Genomic DNA, 14,256 nt, shown 5'->3' on the forward strand with positions numbered 1-14,256 from the left:
TCCCTTCAATACATCTACCTCTGACATCTCCCCTAAACCTTCCTCCAATCACCTTAAAATTATGCCCCCTCATGATAGCCATTTCTGCCCTGGGAAAAAGTCCCTGGCTATCCATTCTATCCATGTCTCTCATTATCTTGTACATCTCTATCACTTCTCACCCTTCTTCACTCCAATGAGAAAAGCCCAAGCTCCCTCAACCTTTCTTCATAAGACATGCCCTCCAGTCCAGGCAACATCCTGGCAAAACTCCTCTGCACCCTCTCTAAAGCTTCCTATTGTGAGCTGACCAGAACTGAACACAATATTTCATGTGAGGTCACACCAGAGCTGCAGCATAACCTCATGGCTCTTAAATTCAATTGTCCAGCTCATGAAAGCCAACACACCATATGCCTTCTTAACAATCCTATCGACTTGGTTGGCAACTTTGAGGGATCTACGGACGTGGACCTCAAAATCCCTCTGTTCCTCCACACTGCCAAGAATCCTGCCTATAATCTCCATTCAAATTTGACCTTCCAAAATGAATCACTTCACACTTTTCCAGGTTGAACTCCAACAGCCACTTCTAAGCCCAGCTCTGCATCCTACAAAGTCCCATTGCAACCTTCAACAACCCCCCACACTATCCATAACACCACAAACCTTCATGTCATCAGCAAACTTACTAATCCACCCTTTCACTTGCTCATCCAAGTCATTTATAAGAATCACAAAGAGCAGAGGTCCCAGAACAGATCCCTGCGGTCACCGAGCGCAGGCTTAATATTTCCATCGAGTTCCAGCTTCTGTCTTCTATTGACCAATCAATTCTGTATCCTGACAGCCAAATTTCCCTGTGTCGCATGCTTCCTTATTTTCCGAATGAGCCTATCATGGAGAACCTTATCAAACACCTTGCTAAAATCCATGTACTATACATCCACTGCTCTACCTTTATCAATGTGTTTTGTCACATCCTTAAAGAACTCAATAAGGCTTGTGAGGCATGACCTGCCATTCACAAAGCCATGCTCACTACCTCTGATCAAATTATGCTTTTCTAAATAATCATAAATCTTGTCTCTCAGAATCCTCACCAATAATTTGTCCACCATCATCGTGAGACAAACTGGTGTGTAATTCCCAGGATTAACCCTATTCCCTTTCTTGAACAAGGCAATAACATTTATCACCCTCCAATCATCTGGCACTACTCCAGTGGATAATGAGGACACAAAGATCATCGCCAGAAGCACAGCAATCTCTTCTCTCACTTCCCAGAGTATCCCGTCTGGCCCATGGGGCTTATCTATCCTCGTGTTTTCAAAATTTCTGGCACATTCTCCTTCTTAACATCAACCAGTTCAAGCATACCAGCCTGTTTCACACTGTCCTCACAAATGAGAAGTTCCATCTTACCAGTGAACGCTGAAGCAAAAGTATTCATTTAAGACCTCCCCTACCTCCTCCTACTCCAGGCACAAGTTCCCTCCACTATCCCTGATCAGTCCAACCCTCACTCTGGCCATCCTCTTGATCCTCACATAAGTGTAGAACATCTTAGGGTTTTCCTCAATCCTACTTGCCAAGGCTTTTTCATGCCTCCTTCTAGCTCTCCTCAGTCCATTTTTCACTTTCTTCCTGGCTACCTTGTACCCCTCTAGAGCCCTGTCTGATCCTTGCTTCCTCAACCTTAAGTGTGCTTCTTTCTTCCTCTTGACAAGGTGTTCCACATCCTTTGTCACCCAAGGTTCCTTCATCCTACCATCCCTTCCTTGCCTCAGTGGGACACACCTATCCAGCACTCACAGCAAATGCTCTCTAAACAACCTTCACATTTCGGTCAAGCATTTCCCTTAGAATATCTGTTCCCAATTTATGCTCCACAGTTCCTGCCTAATAGCATTGGAATTCCCCCACCCCCAATTAAATACTTTCCCATACCATCTGTTCCTATCCTTGTCCATGACTATAGTAAACGTCAGGGATTTGTGATCACAATCACCGAAATGCTCTCCCACTGAGAGATCTGACACCTGACCTGGTTCGTTGCCGAGCACCAAATCCAATATGGCTTCCCTCTAGTTGGCCTATTTGCATATTGAGTCAAGCATTCTTCCCGGACGCACCTGATAAAATCTGCTCCATCCAAACAATTTGCACAAAGGAGATTCCAATCAATATTAGGGAAGTTAAAATCACCCATGACAACAACCCTGTTACTTCTGCACCTTTCCAAAATCTGCCTCCTAATCAATTCCTCCATGTCTCTGTTGCTAGTGGGGGGTCTACAGAAAACTCCCAATAAAGTGACTGCTCCTTTCCTGTTTTCTCACTTCCACCCATACTGACTCTGTAGACAAACCCTCCTCGATGACCTCCCTTTCTGCAGCTGTGATACTGTCCCTGATTAGCAATGCCACTCAACCCACCTCTTTTACCTCCCTCCCTATTCATTTTGAACATCTAAACCCCAGAACATCCAACAATCATTCCTGCCCCTATGATATCCAAGTCTCCGTAATGGTCACAACATCATAGCTCCAAGTACTGATCCATGCTCTAAGTTCATCAAACTTATTCCTGACGCTTCACACTAACTGCAACTTTGCCCTATCAACAATCTATCCTTCCTCACAGACTGTCTGCACGCTGTATCTGCCTGTTCACCAGCTACCCCATCCTCTGATCCCTAGCTCCCACCACCCTGTCAAACTAGTTTAAACCCTCCCAAAGAGCTCTAGCAAACATCCCACCCAGGATATTGGTGCCCCTCCAGTTCAGGTGCAACTCGTCTGCAGCCACATGTTCAGGTACTCTCTCTCTCTGTTCCTAGCCTCACTAGCCCATGGCGCCAGTAGTCCTAAGATTACTACTCTGCTCGTCCTGCCTTTTAGCTTCCAACCTAACTCCGTATGATCACTTTTCAGGTCCTCATCCCCTTTCCTAGCTATGTCATTGGTACCAATGTGTACCACGGCTGCTCACCCTCCACCTTAAGTATCCTTACATTACTATACAACATCGACCATTTGGATCATTATGTCTGCACTTGTTCTGTGAAATGGCTGTCCAACTCGACTGACAACCATCTTCTCAGCGCTGGGTTTTTTTTCTCTGCTTTTTGTGTTTCCACCTGATTCGCTTTTGAAATTTTTAAGACTGGCGCTGTTCCTGTCAGGGAGTAGGAAAAAGTAGGACTGCAGATGCTGGAGTGTGGCGCTGGAAAAGCACAAAGGGTCAGGCAGCATCCGAGAGCAGGAGAGTTGATGTTTCGGGCATAAGTCCTTCATCAGGAATGTCTGTTTCTGTCACCCAACCTTTGCATCATACCAAAGGGTAATGCGCAGGGGAATGTGATACCATAGCATCGGCAAGACATCTGGTAAAGATTTGGAAAAGGCCAAATGTTTACTCAAAGCTTTTATTTATATTTTGTGTTCTTGTCTGCGAAGGTACTGGTACTCACTGGAAAGCGAAGGTGCTGCCGTAGAGCTTTTTGGCAGTACGAAAACGTGCTTCCTTGGCTGGGGGGCTGCTCAACAGGAGGAACTGGTGCGAGGTGTGCATGAATTTCAACTGCTGTGAAAAGAAAGATATGGCAGGTTCACAAAGTCACAACATCGGAGACAACCTGAGCTGAGCTCCTAACCGCCTGGCTCCGTCACTCCATGCCACCGATTGATGTGTCACTGCACAAAGGGCTCTCTGACGGGAGTAAGAGTCCAACTGTTCCAAACCCCTGCTGCCTCCCCTGAAGGGACTCTCTCTCTGTGCTGGTGTGTCTCTCTCTGTCATCTTGGAGACTACCCGGAATGGAAAGGTCAGAGAGAAGAGAAAATGTCCTGTGAGGAGCTGCCATTTACATTCAAGCATCTTCCACTGGAGCCAACTGGGTACTAGTTGAGAGCAGGAACTCGTCCTGATTTTTCTTCCTCCAGCCTAACCCAGTGACTGCTTTGCTGACTCACTCATTCCCTGGAGTCAATATGGGACCTTCTATCCTGTATTGCTTTGCACTAGTGGGTTGCATCTGGACCAAATGCTCCCAGTTCAAGTCCCACCTCAGGATTTGATGGCGATTTATAATGTGACTAAACCCATTGGCTGCCAACCTATAAAAGTGTCTGCGTATGCTTACGGCAGACAGTGAGAACAAAAGAATTTTTTCATCCGCAGAGTATATAGTTGGCAGGTTCCTGCTCTGTGCAAGTGCTATCTGGCCTGAGGGTTTATGATAAACAATATGATCGAACAGGCAAGTGTAAGTTTTTAAAATGTGAACATCATTCATTCACCAACAAACCATCCATGTTATCAGCATATATGTTTTCTTCTACTCATTATTTTATGGATTTAACATCCCAGAATTTAACATCAGATGCCGACTTGGCTGAAATAATTGGCCACAATATGGCGGTCTCAACTCTGCACCTAAGCCCCACCAGCACATTCCTCCCTGTAACTACAAAGCATGATGACATGGCCAAAATATCATGAGATTTAATTACACCTTTGAGGCTTCAGCATTTTTGGAGAAAGTGAGGACTGCAGATGCTGGAGATCAGAGTCGAGAGTGTGTTACTGAAAAAGCACAGCAGGTCAGGCAGCATCCAAGGAGCAGGAGAATCGACGTTTCGGGTATAGGCCCTTCATTCCTGGTGAAGCGTTGATTCTCCTGCTCCTCAGATGCTGCCTGACCTACTGTGCTTTTCCAGCACCACACGCTTCAGCATTTTTGTGGCACTGGGGTGCAAGGGAAAGCGGGGAAGGGTATGGCCAAGCAGCTTCACAATGGGAGTTCACAAACACAAACCTCACTCTTGAAATCTTTCTAAGTGACTTCACTGGGGTCCAGTAGTTTGGGAGGGGGGGGGATGGGGGTTGGCATAAAGATGGCACAGTGCTGTCCATCTGAGCTAGCCAAGGAAATAGCAACAGCTTCTGATTCACGGAGTGCAAGCTTTGGGGAATTCTTCTGGCATAAACTACCACTTGGCGACTGTTAACTTTTTTTCTGACTGATTCTCAACAACAGGCAAAACAGGGACTGAATCAATAGTTAACACACGCCATCCCGTAAAACAATATCATTTTTTTGTTTGAAACGTTTGACGACATTTAACCTCGACAGCAATACCTGCCTAATTTATTTGACGTTGCCCATGACTCTTCAGGTGAGAATAATGTCCAAATTCCAGATCCCACCCTGATGACACAGTTTAGCTTTAGTTTCAATCAAATGAAGGGCTGAGCTGTGTGCAAAATTGTAATGGCATGCTAACCTAAAGGCTGTGCTGTTTTTCATCTTAGTACTCGCTCAGGTTAACAGAGAAGCCAAAAGAAAGGACAAGATTTAATCTCAATGACAGTTAAGGAGTTGACTTATTTTGAAACAATTATTTGCTTCACTCCTGGTTCATAACACAATCGCAGTGTTGCCATTCAGCTACCTGGATGCAGAAGGAGATGAGGCGGGGCTTAAATGTAACCTCTGCATCTCGCCTTTGGATTGGGAGTGAGTAAAAGGGAGATATGGCTATCACATTCAGGCAGATGATGTTGTAGTGGTAATGTCAGTGGTCTAGCAATCTAAGGCTAATGTCTGGGGATTGAAAACAGACAACACTGGAGAAACTCAACTTCGGTGGCAGCCTCTATAGAGACTGAAACAGAGCTAATCCTTTCCATCCAATGGGATTTCTTTGGAATGGAACAGTCATAGTGGACTGGTAATATTAATTCTTTCTTTCTCTTTAGATGCTGCCAGACCTGCTGAGTTTCTCCAGTGTTCTCTATGCTTGTTTCAGATTTCATGGTCTGGGAACATGGGCTCAAATCAACATGGAAGCAGGTGGATTCAAATTCAATTACAAATCATAAAATCTAGAATCACAAGCTAGCCTCATGAGTAGTGATCACGAAACATTCCGCTTTTGATGCATAGGGGAGGAACTCTACCACCCTTACTTGGTCTGGCCTACACATTACTTCAGATGCACTACAAATGTGATTGACTCTCAACTGCCCTCAGAAATCATTGAGCAAGCCACTCAGTTCAAGGGGATGTACACCAAATGCAGGCCTTACCAGCAATATCTACACCTCGTGAAAAAGAAAATTAAAAATCAATTCCCTGACATCTGCTACAACCTCCAACGTTTTTTTTTCCCATTGGCGGTGCCAAGAGATGCACACAATGCCCAGCTGCAAGAATTCCATAGCGTTTCCCAAGAACCTAGATTTTATTTCAAGAAGCTGATGGATAGAGTTATAGAGATATAGAGTCATAGAGTCATCCAGCACGGAAACAGACCCTTCGGTCCAACCAGTCTATGCCAAACATAATCCCAAACTAAACTAGTCCCACCTGCCTGCACTTAGTCATGGAGTCATAGAGATGTACAGCATGGAAACAGACCCTTCGGTCCAACCAGTCCATGCTGACCAGATATCCCAACCCAATCTAGTCCCACCTGCCAGCACCCAGCCCATATCCCTCCAAACCTTTCCTATTCATGTACCCATCCAAATGCCTCTTAAATATTGCAATTGTACCAGCCTCCAACACTTCCTCTGGCAGCTCATTCCATACACGTATCACCCTCTGCTGAAAACATTGTTCCGTAGGTCTCTTTTATATCTTTCCCCTCTCACCCTAAACCTACACCCTCTAGTTCCAAATGTTTCTCACTCATGTACTTACCTAAACGTTTTTTAAATGTTGTAACTGTACCAAACCCACCAGTTGCTCTGGAAAGTTCATTCCACGTGTGAACCAGTCTCTGTTTAAAAAAAAAATGCCTCTCATGTCTTTTTAAAATCTTCCTCCTGTCGTCTTAAAAGTACTCACACAATCTTGCAATACCCCATCCGAGGGAAAAGACACATGCCATTCACTTTATCTATCCCCCTCATGGTTTTAACAACCTCTATAAGGTCACCCCTCAACCTCCTACACTCCAGTGAAAAATGTCCCAGCCTATCCAGCCTCTGCCTTATATCTTAAACCCTTGATTGTCAGAAAGTTGTTTGATACAGCAGATCATTGTAAGCCCCAAGATACAGTTTACTTTCATTCACCAAGCACTGAGGCACAAAAGCTACTTGTGTACCAACTTATAATGTCCCCTATTGAGGTCCCCAAATAGGCCACTAGGAAAACCTGAATTTATCAACGTCTGCAACACTGGAAATATGTAGGAGTCACACGAGTGAACAGCAAATGGTGCTCTCCAACATAAACCTAAAGCACAAAGGGAAATCGGGACTGGTATATCTGGAGGATTATACTTAATGATAAGGTCCTGGGGAGTGTTGCTGAACAAAGAGACCTTGGAGTGCAGTTTCATAGTTCCTTGAACGTAGAGTCGCAGGTAGATAGGATAGTGAAGAAGGCATTTGGTATGCTTGCCTTTATTGGTCAGAGCATTGAGTACAGGAGTTGGGAGGTCATGTTGCGGCTACAGGACATTGGTTAGACCACTTTTGGAATATTGTGTGCAGTTCTGGTTTCCCTCCTATTGGAAGGATGTTGTGAAACTTGAAAGGGTTCAGAAAAGATTTACAAGGATGTTGCCAGGGTTGGAGGATTTGGTTATAGGGAGAGGCTGCATAGGCTGGAGCTGTTTTCCCTGGAGTGTCAGAGGCTGAGGGATGACCTTATAGAGGTTTACAAAATCATGAGGAGCATGAATAGGATAAATAGACAAGGTCTTTTCCCTGGGGTGGGGGAGTCCAGAATTAGAGGGCGTAGGGTGAGAGGGGAAAGATTTAAAAGGGACCCAAGGGGCAACTTCTTCATACAGTGGGTGGTACGTGTATAGAATGTGTGTATGGAATGAGCTGCCAGAGGAAGTGGTGAAGGCTGGTACAATTACAACATTTAAAAGGCATCTGGATATGTGTATGAATAGGAAGAGTTTGGACCAATATGGGCCAAGTGCTGGCAAATGGGACTAGATTAATTTAGGATATCTGGTCGGCATGGACAAGTTGGACCAAAGGGTCTGTTTTCGTGCTGTACATCTCTATGACCTTATGGCTGTATGACTGTAAAAGGATACCACAACTGAGACCACTCCAGTCTTTGCCTGATGCTCAAGTCACTGATTGACAAGCAGTCCAGAAGCCAAGCGAATGTCCTGGGAACATGGATTTGGATCACACCTTAGCAGTTAGTGAAAATTGACTGCAATAGAAATCTGGAATAAAATAAAACAATAGCCAAATGGCAACTATGCAACCACATTGATTGTCATAAAAACCCATCACTAATGCCCTTTAGGGAATGAAATTTGTTGTCCTTAGATGGCCTGGTTTACATGGCCCTGCATATTTCCAGTGGTGCTGCTACTGGGCCAAAGCACATATTCTTGGTGGCCTATCTTGGGATGTCAACAGGGGACATTAGGCGTTGGTACACAAATCATTTCAGTGCCTCAGTATTTGCTGAATTAAAAACAATCCACAGAGATAGCGTTGATTTGAACTGCACTCTGAGCAATTAGGGATGGGCAATAAACACTGCCCTAGCCAGTGACTCCCACATCCTGTGAACAAACAAAAATACTTACAGTCAGTTCTGCTTTGACGCGGAAGTTCTATTCTCGTGCAATCCCGTGTTATAAGACAATCGTGCAATAGCAGCACCATTTAAACTAGTGGGGCCGGAATTGCGTTATAACCAATGAATAATACAGAGGAACCTCGATTGTCTGGCATTCGATTAACTAACTTTCAGATTATCTGGACAAGATCGCAAATCCCGACACTTGGCTAATTATGTTATCTGGCGTTATCTTATGTTAATTATGTTATCTTAACCAAACAAAACACTCCCACCCATGTGCTTCAGACAATTGAGGTTCCTCTGTACATGTTTTAAAAGTTCGCGCTTTAGAAAAGGTGCCCCAATTCATCAATCGCGTTACAGTGAATTCGCATTAACGAATCGTGCATTATGGCAGAGAGACCTACAATGAGATTGACAAATGCACAATGGAACAGGAACTCTTTGTGGTTCACAGTTGACTGGCCATGGGACCACACATCACAGAAACTTTCGCCAGTCACTTTGCGGCAGGAAAATGCCCTCCGCCCCTGCTCCGAATCCTCATGACCCTTTCCACCCACTTAACAACTCAAGAGCAGGCTGCTAAAATAAGGCTGAATCCTTTAACGCGTGTACTTTGTCCAACGATTATACAATTGGCCCCACAAATACCAATACCAATCTAATGAAATGCAAACAGCCACAAACCACAGGCTGAACAGTCTGGGGATTTTCTTCACTGGAGCATCAGGGGCTGAGGGGTGACCTTGTGGAGGTTTATAACATCATGAGGGGCATGGATACAGTAAATTGACAAGGTTGCTTTGCGCAGGGTACAGGGAGTCCAAACTAGAGGGCGTAGGTTGAATGTGAGAGGGGAAAGATTTAAAAGGAACTTTTTCATACAGAGGGTGGTGCGTGTATGGAATGAGCTGCCAGAGGAAGTGGTAGAGGCTGGTATAATTACATTTAAAAGGCACCTGGATGGTATATGAATAGGAAGGGTTTAGAGAGATATGGGCCAAATGCTGACAAGTGGGACTAGATCAGTTTAGATTATCTGGACGGCATGGGTGAGTTGGACTGAAGGGTCAGTTTCTGTGCTGTACATCTCTATGACTCTATTAACTGTCTCCCTCTTCACCAAAGTTGCCTGATGTGCTCAGTACTTCCACTGGTTTTACAATATTCCAAATTGGCAATGTTTGCAGCATTTTGTTTTAGCCCAGAATACGGCGTGCCCTTTAAATGATGCTGCGTGAGGAATAGAATGGTAAATTCCGCCCACATAACAGAATGAAACCACTTACTCTGCTGAGTGGTAGTTTCACGATGTGAGACCTGTTGCTGGAGATAATCCTAGAAAACAAACACAGAACATTGCATTATTAAATTTCCATTTAGTTCTCCACCCAACCATGCCCCCCCACAAATTCCTCCCTCATCCATCCCAATACCTGAAAGGAATGGGATTCATGATTCATTGTCAGAAATGGTCTGTTGAAAACCATGTTGTCATTGGGAAAAGTAGGGTTACACATCCTTACTGATAATCTGTCCCCTGCAATGGGTCTCAGTCCTTTCTGGGGAAAACAAAATGTCATTTATATGGAGTCATCTTGATCTCAGGATGTTCTAAGGTGCATGAACCCCACAATGGAGGTGTAGATGCTATTGGCCAATTCATTTCTCAACTTAAAGTATCTTTGTCTAATGTTGCAATTCCACTGAAAGACACATAAAGCAGTCAAAATGACAACGGGAAGGGGTCAAAAGCAACTGAGTTATGAGATAATGTGGTGTTCGAGGCTTGGTCAGCTATGCCCCTGACCAGTCTGCAGGAACCTTGTACATAGACTGTCAAAATTACAGAAGCTGAGGAGGGGGAGCTCTAAGGATAAATTGGGCTGCTCAAGACCAAATTCAAATCCTTTACCACCGACCAGAAGCAGCACAATCGGTGTCCGAAGGTGGAGGGTTGTTTTTTGGACTGGTGGCCTATGACCAGCAGTGTTCCATAGGTATTGGTACTGGGTTCACTTTTGTTTGTCATTTATTTAAATGATTTAAGGGAGAACAAGGGAAGCATGGTAAGCAAGTTTTCCAGATGAAACCAAAGTTGATGGTATTGTGACAGTGAAGAAGGTATCTCTCAGGACAAAGAGATCTTGATCAATTGGGTCTATGGGCTGAGGAGAGGCAGAAGGAGTTTAATTTGGATAAGTGTGAGGTATTGCGTTTTATTAAAACAAACAAGGGCAGGACTTATACAATTAATGGTAGGACATTGGGTGGCTTTGTAGAACACAGAGACCTAAGGGGTACAGATAATTAATTCTTTGAAATTTGGGCAGCACACTGGCTCAGTGGTTAGCACTGTTCGATTCCAGCCTCAGACAACTGTCTGCATGAGCTTCCTCCAGGTGCTCTGGTTTCCTCCCACAGTCCAAAGATGTGTAGGTCAGGTGAATTGGCCATGCTAACTTTCCCATAGCGATAGGTGCATTAGTAGGGAGTAGGTGAGTGGGTCTGGATGGGTTACTCTTCGGAGGGTCGCTGTGGACTTGTTGGGCCGAAGTGCCTGTTTCCGCACTGTAGGGAATCTAGTCTAAATTTGCATGTCAGGTAGACAGTGTGGTTAAGAAGGTATTTAGCACACACTTGCCTCCATTGCTCAGACCTTTGCATCATGTTGAGTTTGTACAGGCCTCTTTTGGAGTACGTGTGCAGCTTTGGTTGCGTTGTTATAGGAAGGACATTATTAAACTGGACAGGGTTCAGAAAAGAATTACCAGCAAGTTGCCAGGAATTGAGGGTTTGAGTTACAAAAATGGACAGGATTGGCTGGGACTTTTTTCACTGGAGCGTAGGAGATTGAGAGGTCACCTTACAGAAGTTTATAAAACCAGGAGGGGCACAGATAAGTTGAACATCAGAGGTCTTTTTCCATAATGTGAAGGAGTTCAAAACTAGGGGACATATTTTTAAGGTGAGAGGAGAAAGATTGAAAAAAGACGTGAGGGGCAACATTTTTACCCACTGGGTGGATGGCATGTTGAATGAACTGCCAGAGTAAGTGATGGATGCTATTACTATTACAACATTTAAAAGACATTCAGATAAGTGCTTGAATAGGAAACATTCGGAGGTAAATGGTTCAAATACACGCAAGCAGGACTAGTTTAGTTTGGGAACATGGTCGGTATGGACTAGGTGGGCCGAAGGGTCTGTGTCCATGCTGTGTGACTCTATGGCTGTATGACTGCCATTAGATGTCATGCACTGCAGCAGACAGTCATGCTCCCAGAATGGAGTATGAAGACTAATTGTCCTATCTGGTGTTCCAAAGGAGATTGGCAATCATAGGGAAACACTGGCCAGCAGCTTGGATGGCCACAGTACCCAAATTTCCTCTTTAAGCAGCTTAGTTGGCCTGTGACACCCCCCCCCCATACCCTCTCCCTCCTCCACATTCTGCTCACTAACCTGTGTTACTGGCACCCTCTTAAGCAGCACCTTATTTTAAAGTTCTCAACCTTGCGTTTGAATCCCTCTATGGCATCATCATTCTGCAGTGATTGGAACCAATGGGATCTTGTTGACTACGAGGTCCTTGATTGGCCCATGTTAACCACCCCAATCAGGAAAGCCCTGGCTGACCAACATAACCAGGAGATTTAGAATCTCCTCAGTTCGGGGGACTGACTCTGAGTTAGCTGGTCACAGCCAGTGTACTATGCAGAAGTAAATAAATGGTGATTTGGTGATGGATACTGGCCTCTGTGCAGCTATTTGACATTCCTGTCAACTCTTTGAGACCTCTGCAATCCTGCAATGCTGGCTTCTTGTGCATTCCCCTTCACGACTGTTCCACGACTGGTGACTGTGATTGAGTCCCTGGCCCCTAAACACTGGGATTACCTCCCTAGCCCTCGCTTTGCTTTCCAAATCCATAACTCTTCCTGAAAGGTATCTCTTTGACCAATCTCTTGCTCATCTGACTTTATACCTCCAGAGGTTGTTTGGTATAATGCGTGTTCAATAATGCTCCAGTGAAGCACCTTTGGACATCTCAGTCATTTAAAGATGCTATGTAAATAGAAGTTGTTGTTGTAAATGGATGGGAAATGATGTTGTGGTGTCTGGCTACTCTTTACTGCAATCACTGATTATCGAAAGTTATCATTATCGCTACTGTATTACTATTTTGTGATTATCATTGTTTAAAGATCATGTGAGATGATCCAATCAGATAAATCTCAGTACAAATATCATTACCATAAAGGGGAGGCAATGGCTTAGTGTGTTCTCACTGGGTGGTTAATCCAGAGACCCAAGTAATGTTTTGGGAACCCAGGTTTGAGTCCCACCACATCAGATGGTGAAAGTTGAATTCAATCAAAACAAAATCTGGAATTGAGTGTTTCTCATGAATCAATTGTTGGAAAAACCCATCTGGTTCACTAATACCCTTTCAGAAAGGAAACTGCCATTCTTACCTAGTCTGGCCTACCTGTGACTCCAGACCCACTGCAATGACTGCCCTCTGGGCAATTAGGGATGGGCAATAAATGATGGTCTAGCCAGTGATGCCATTTTCCCATGAATGAATATAAAATAAAATCACAGTTCACCCACCCCAGCTAAAAACTCGGCTGGGGGATGACCCCACTTTCGTGGCCCTGTAGCATGTTTCACACCAGGCGCCAGGTAATTGCTTTAAAGCAAGACTGTAACCCTTTCTCAGCAGGGAGTCTTGACTGAGAGAGCTGCTGGCCAATCAGAAGGTGAGAGGCAGAACTGGAACTCATCATATAACTGGATACATTTCCCTTTCATTATTATGTCTGGCTAGTACATTGATTCAGGCTTGTTGTCTTCACTTATCTCCCCATTCACAAATGGATGGCATCTTTTCTATCCCATACGATGCTAGCTAAGTAATACAAGGTCACAGTGTCTGCCATATCAAAAGGCACTACACACACACACACACACACACACACACACTACACTGAGGTACCATTGTAGCAATGGATGAGCCAGTGGATCCAACTTGTCCATTTGTTTCTTGATCTCCAGGTACGACCCCTAGAAGAGATATGACAAGCTGTTAACCTTACAGGGAAATGATGCACTTTATCCTCAGTGTCAGAAGGAAGTCAAGTCAGGAATTCAGATTCTGGATTAGTGGTGCTGGAAAAGCACAGCAGTTCAGGCAGCATCCGAGGAGCAGGAAAATCGACGTTTCAGGCAAAAGTCCTTCATCAGGAATACTTTTGCCTGAAACGTTGATTTCACTGCACCTCGGATGCTGCCTGAACTGCTGTGCTTTTCCAGCACCACTAATCCATAATCCGGTTTCCAGCATCCACAGTCATTGTTTTTACCAAGTCAGGAATTCAGAAGAGAGATGAGAATGGCAAAGCCTATTCAACCCTCCCCAGTGCATCCATCCAAATCCAACCTACATTCTTCCAACATGTTTTGCAGCTTTTTAAAGACTTCCTTTAACATTTTGCCTCCACTCTTATGGATTCTCTAACCAGTCCTAAATATACCTTTTGCAGTATTAATTCTCTATCCCCATGTCCTGATGATCTACCTTGAAGTAATGCCCCACTAGGATCCTTCTGTTCCATTTAGCATCTTAGGAATTGCTAAGGTAACCTACAAGTCATATCCTTTTGGTGTTGGGAAGTCCAAGTCTCCAGTGG

The 14,256-nt window shown here is 44.4% G+C and overlaps 1 protein-coding gene across 12 annotated transcripts in view; it reads right to left on the bottom strand.

Moving 5' to 3' along the window:
* LOC122542474 (protein mono-ADP-ribosyltransferase PARP6) overlaps positions 1 to 14,256 on the bottom strand; it is a 159,891-nt gene that overhangs the window by 15,183 nt on the left and 130,452 nt on the right. For 9 of the 12 annotated variants that reach the window (XR_006309808.2, XR_006309809.2, XR_015754175.1 and 6 more), the window contains 3 exons: positions 13,563 to 13,630; positions 9,850 to 9,898; positions 3,455 to 3,567 (listed from right to left, as the gene is read on the bottom strand). Coding sequence is in view for 9 of the 12 variants with exons in the window: in XM_043680216.2 (XP_043536151.1) it covers positions 3,455 to 3,567; positions 9,850 to 9,898; positions 13,563 to 13,630 (230 nt within the window). In the remaining 3 variants the exon portion in view is untranslated. The remainder of the gene's footprint in view (positions 1 to 3,454; positions 3,568 to 9,849; positions 9,899 to 13,562; positions 13,631 to 14,256) is intronic. The other 3 variants (XM_043680217.2, XM_043680214.2, XM_043680213.2) reach the window with 1 other exon arrangement.

The sequence above is a fragment of the Chiloscyllium plagiosum genome, unplaced genomic scaffold (genome assembly GCF_037043375.1).
Source record: "Chiloscyllium plagiosum isolate Xiang-an unplaced genomic scaffold, Cpla_swu_hap1 HiC_scaffold_42, whole genome shotgun sequence".
In the NCBI taxonomy this organism is placed as follows: Eukaryota; Metazoa; Chordata; class Chondrichthyes; order Orectolobiformes; family Hemiscylliidae; genus Chiloscyllium; species Chiloscyllium plagiosum.